Source organism: Cryptotermes secundus, unplaced genomic scaffold, assembly GCF_002891405.2.
Source record: "Cryptotermes secundus unplaced genomic scaffold, Csec_1.0 scaffold1031, whole genome shotgun sequence".
Taxonomy (NCBI): Eukaryota; Metazoa; Arthropoda; class Insecta; order Blattodea; family Kalotermitidae; genus Cryptotermes; species Cryptotermes secundus.
Window position 1 is genome coordinate 1,040,405 of NW_019718628.1, and position 5,494 is coordinate 1,045,898.

Sequence of the window (5,494 nt, forward strand, 5' to 3'; positions counted from 1 at the left end):
TGACTCTTCACACTAAGTCACGTAAGAGGTAACATCATGCTATAATTATATCTGTGAATTTGAGCAGTGTATTAATAATTCTCATCATAGCCACAAGCAATGAACTGACTTCTGCTTTTGCCAACCTACAGAAGCATGCAACTAAGAGCATGTATATGGTTCATCTTACACCATGCCATCTGAATGAAAAATGGGAGAAATACAGCAAATCCACTGTTTCTACGTAAAATGTAATGAAATGGGGTTTTACTATACCTCATACTGAATTTTAAAATCTGAATGGCATGGCAACCATTTGGGGGGGGGGGTAAGTTGAAGGATGTGCCTCTCCTGCCTTAATGCCAACCTTACCTTTGTGCTACGAATCCTGTTTTAACCAACATATCATGGAGGGTTAACCAATATACCTAGTGTGGAGAAAACACTCCTATATAATTCTACAGGGAATTATGGATGTATAACCAGTGTGGAAGAAGTGACATTATGAAAATTCAGGTTAAGTCAAAATTAATTTTTCAAATTTTGTGCAATTTATTTTACATGTCCACAGGCATGAAGAACCAGTGCAGCTGAGTTGCCTCTAAAGCCATTAACTGACTACCCATACTACCCAACTGATCTACAGGTATACACAAAGTGCAAAGAACATCACAGAAAATGTTTTCCATAAAAAAATAGCAATGTTTATATTAATATCAAGTGTACTGCCAAGGCAGTATTAAATAATTTGTTACCACAAAAGAACAAACATGGAAACTTTACTCTTACTGGTTTATGTTAATTCATTTTGAAATTTAAAAAACTCTTAAATCTTGTCTTCCTTTTATTGATAGACTTTTTACATGCTGCTTAAAAATGATTCAGCAATGAACGTTCACTGTTCTTGATAGCTACTTATATTATATACAGATTCATAACTTAAAATTAACTTACAGTCTTAATTTTACATTATGTATATTAGCTTTTGAGCCTTTACATATGAAAAGTGGTTCCCTATCGAACAGTCCAATAAAGGACATGGTCATGTTTTGCACATTTAGTAATACTTCATACTTTCTGTTATTAAAGACCATTCAGAAATAAGTCTATGTTATGATTATTTGGTTCCTCCAATCTGAAAAATTTATAAGAAGGGAAGCCTGTGTCATATTCATGCCACCACTGGTCACATTAACACAGATTTACAGAAAGACAACAATGGGCAGAGAAGGGTGAAGATCTCAAATTATATAAGTATTATTTGGATGACTTCTAAATCCCAAGCCATTACAGCACCTAATGGGCAGTGAGCTTAGTAATGTTATCAGGGCAGCCACACCCATCTTAAAGGAAAATGTAATCTGATGAAGTATCAGCATAATCACATGAGCCAGGAAACTAATTTTTCAACATCTGCAATATTCATCCGTTCATAACTCTTTGCAACCAATTTTAATATCATGGTGGGTATGCAACAGTATACAGGTCAGAACATGGGAACTGTTCAGTATCATATCTTGGCTTATGCAAAACCATAAAAGGATTTATAATTATTAGTTTTCCCAGTACCAAGTGATAATAAAATATGACTTTAAATATTCTGAATTTATAAACTGGGAAACTTCTATCTTGTATGATAGTACATAAAATTGGCACTTCATGGCCATATTTAAATTTCACCTGTTCCATTACACTGCATAATATTTCAGTGCCCACAGCATAACATCAAATACACAGATATTTTTCCATTAAAACTACAAGCTGCAACAAAACAGTGAAACAGTGAAGCCAAACATTTTCAACTAACTTGAGCACAAAACTATTTAAAAAATATAACTGAGCACCTCTGTTTTAAGGGACAGTGGACCTTTATAGAAGTGTACAAAACTGTACTTCCATACAATTCTGTTACAGATTGTTATGAAAGCTGAAAGCAATCAAAGATGTTACGACTTTAGATATAAAAAAGACTTAGGTTCCCCCTCAATAACTACAGAATAATGTGAGGTTATGACACTATTAAGAAATGTGTGAGGACAGATTTCAGCTGCAATTCGGCAGAAGTCAGTGAGGGAAAATGACATGAATTAAAGTGGAATATAAATTTCCCTCTCCAAATGTATTCCTACTCTGTGGTAGTGCTGATGCATGGAAGTCCCGATAAAGTCAAGACTTATACCAATAGGAGCACCTAAGTTGAACAGGTCAAATGAGAGGGGCCAAAAAAGAGGAATACCTTGTTTCTCCAGGTCGAGGGGTTGACTTTGGGCTGGAATCTCATCACAGAAAACTTACACACTTCAAACTTCAGCACAGTATTAAATCAAGACTATGGAGGATGATATATAAAACTTCAGTTGATATAACTAAATCTAGGATTTGACAGAGTCTCTCACATGGTAATCAGAAGTTTAAGTACTGAGCTATGTTACTGATTATTTCAAGATGTGAAACAAACTCAGTCTCCCTGTAAAAATTACATTTTTTTTTCTGAAGGGTCAATTAGACTATTCTCATACTCCATCATGTACATTTCTACTTTTGAAAACTCTTCTTTGTTCTAAAATTCCTATGCACTAATCAGTGTCCTCATTAGCCTACCAGCAATGTCACTTTCACTCACTCATGCCTGAAAGGATTTAATTGTTTTGGGACACAAATCAAGGCCCTACTTACCAGTGAGATGATAACACTGCATCTGCTATTCTACTAAGTATACTAGTACTGCCAGCATCACTACAAGACTTATCCAGAGAAACACTCAACATTTTGGAGAGGGCTTCAATTCATCTCATAACTGTTATATAATGATAATTTATGTGTGACATTGGCACCTTTTAAGAAATCTTGACAAACTTATTATAGAATCAACAAATGGAGGTGGTGCCAGAATATATTTAGCATATGGCATATTCGTTTCAATAGCATTACAGCCCAATGGCCTGTAAAAATAAATTACAGCTATCTTCACTGGATGTATTCTCATCACATGAGAAATTAATCCTTACTTTGTAAGGTTATACAATTTTTTTGTTAAGAAAAAGAAAAGCTCCCTGGCAAAGATTAATCCATGAGACATCAAAATTCTGACTTATACAGATATTTATTCTTTTATATGTCACAAGGGAACAATAAGAAACATCACAATATACTTTAGTCTGCAGCAACTGGAATAAAACAACTTTCTCTGAGTGAACACAATTTAACATTCTCGTCCACTAAGACTCCACCTCACCACTCACACCACAGGTGCATACACAGAAATAAAAACTCTGAAAAATAAACAGCAATTCCAGTGAAGATACTGAAATTAAAAACAATATGCCAATGAATTAAATTCTGATTTGTGCCTATGGTACTTTTGTTTTTAATGTGTAACACTGGAATATTACCAAACAGTGTGGAATGCTAGAAATTTCATTTCAATAATACTCGTACAACAATTTTCAATATTCACATCAAATTTTCAGCACTTTTTAAATCTGATTTATAATTTATTTCCATACCACAAATAGCATGTACATTGATTTTATGGGTTTAATTATGCTTCTGCTAAGCAGTTAATAAAAGAAATCAGATGAAAAGCTCACTATGAAAAATAACTTAGATACATTTAAACCGATGATAAAGAGAAAGCACTAGAATCTCTGAGCTCAGTAATGCTATTTTTTACACTAAGTTTCCAATTTCGTACAGCATACATTGTTTTAGACACATTAAAAATTGTTTTTATCTATTACAGTAAGTACAAACGTAACATTCCGGCCTATAAATTATGTATACCACACTCTGCTAATCCTTTCTTATGATGGTGCTGAAAATAATTTTTCTGGTTATGACAAATCTATTGTTCAAATGAAATTTCCACATCCAACTTTGCTACCTTACAATACATATGCCCTCTCCACAATAATGGCTATTGTCTGGGAAAGGTCACTATTCTTTCTTTTCATGCCTTGGCATTCTAGAAGCAAGACTTAACCATTTCTAGTTTAACATATAGTATATTAAATCTGTATAATAAAGATCTCAAAGACACTGTGTGTCTTTCCAAGGAACAAATATTCCCAACAATGGCTTTGTATTTCATCAAAGATAGTACTTCTGCCTTTAAGTGCAGTAATCTTCCAGAACTTCCCAGTTCCATACACTCAGGCCTGCCAACACCTTACACAAGAGACCTATACAATTTTAATTTATCTTTCACTCTGTACTGGAACCACCATCATGCAAATAGATATCCTCTGCACTTCCTTTCATAGCCTGATAAACAAAGCTAATTTTGCTGGCAGGCCTACGTGCGTAAAATTGTTAAACTCTCCTACTTACAGATCTGACCCAATTAATTACCTTCTTCAGTCACCTTAAAAGGGTGGCTGGACCAGTCTAAGAGAGCTCCTGCTTTGTTGCCCTTTATTAAGCTCATTCTTCACAATGAACTTGGGGGCGGAGACAAGTTTTGTGGTTGGCATTGGAATATTCTGTTCAGACTTGCCTGTAAACATTAAAACTGTATGCTCAGAAGTTCTTGCACAAGGAGAAACCATTGCATCATATATACATAATACTGAACAATAGTTAGTCATCAGCATCACAAAATGAGTCTGACTTCATAGTAACAGCTATTTCACTAGGCCAACTGAGTATTTCAACTTAATAAAGCCTGATCATATCCACAACTTAAAGCAAATATTATTTTTATTTTAACCCGTATGATTCTTAAGTTCTTCATAAATGATCTGGAACATTAATTCCTGGGAAAGAAATACGATATAACATAATTCAAATAAAGTTTAAACTAATACGAAGGGGGACCCAAAAATAACCGGAACCAACCTGTTGCGCGCGCATGCTTTGTAGTTACGAGTTGTGCTGCTAGGTGGTGTTAGCTGGGGGTCTCCTGCGACTGTTAGTGAGCTGGCGTCAGTCTGAGTTAAGTGGTTTGTCTGTGGTGCTCTGTTGTGTGCGTTCCTGTTTCAACCCTTTGGCGATTAGTGAGATGGCCGACCAGAAGGAACAAAGAGTGTGCGTGAAATTTTGCTTTCTGTTAGGGAAAACTGCAGCCGAGACTGTTGGGATGCTTCGGCAAGCCTTTAATGATGATGCTTTGGGGAAATCACAGGTCTACGAGTGGTTTTCCCGTTTCAAATCTGGCAACATGTCAACAGAAGACATGCCACGCCCCGGGCGTCCTTCGACAGGAAGAAATGACGAAAACATTGCCAAAATCAAACGTGCAATTGATGAAGATCGTCGAAAGACCATTGACCAACTTTCTGAGGAAACGAACATCTCATGGAGCACGGTCCAGCGAATTTTAACCGAAGGTTTGCACATGAGACGGGTGTCTGCAAAATTTGTTCCTCGCTTGCTCGGAGATGACCAAAGAGAAAACCGCGTGAATGTTTGCCGCGACTTGAAGAGTGAAGTGCAGAACGATCCAGAATTTCTTAAAAGAATTGTGACTGGTGATGAGTCTTGGTGCTACGGGTATGATCCAGAATCAAAGCAATCA

The 5,494-nt window shown here is 35.9% G+C and overlaps 1 protein-coding gene across 1 annotated transcript in view; it reads right to left on the reverse strand.

Annotated features, from left to right (window-relative positions):
• Positions 1 to 904: 904 nt before the first annotated feature.
• LOC111862591 (pleckstrin homology domain-containing family G member 5) overlaps positions 905 to 5,494 on the reverse strand; it is a 59,627-nt gene continuing 55,037 nt past the window's right edge. Inside the window, exon 21 of the mRNA XM_023848099.2 lies at positions 905 to 4,474. Coding sequence (XP_023703867.1) covers positions 4,465 to 4,474 — 10 coding nt within the window. The 3' untranslated portion in view covers positions 905 to 4,464. The remainder of the gene's footprint in view (positions 4,475 to 5,494) is intronic.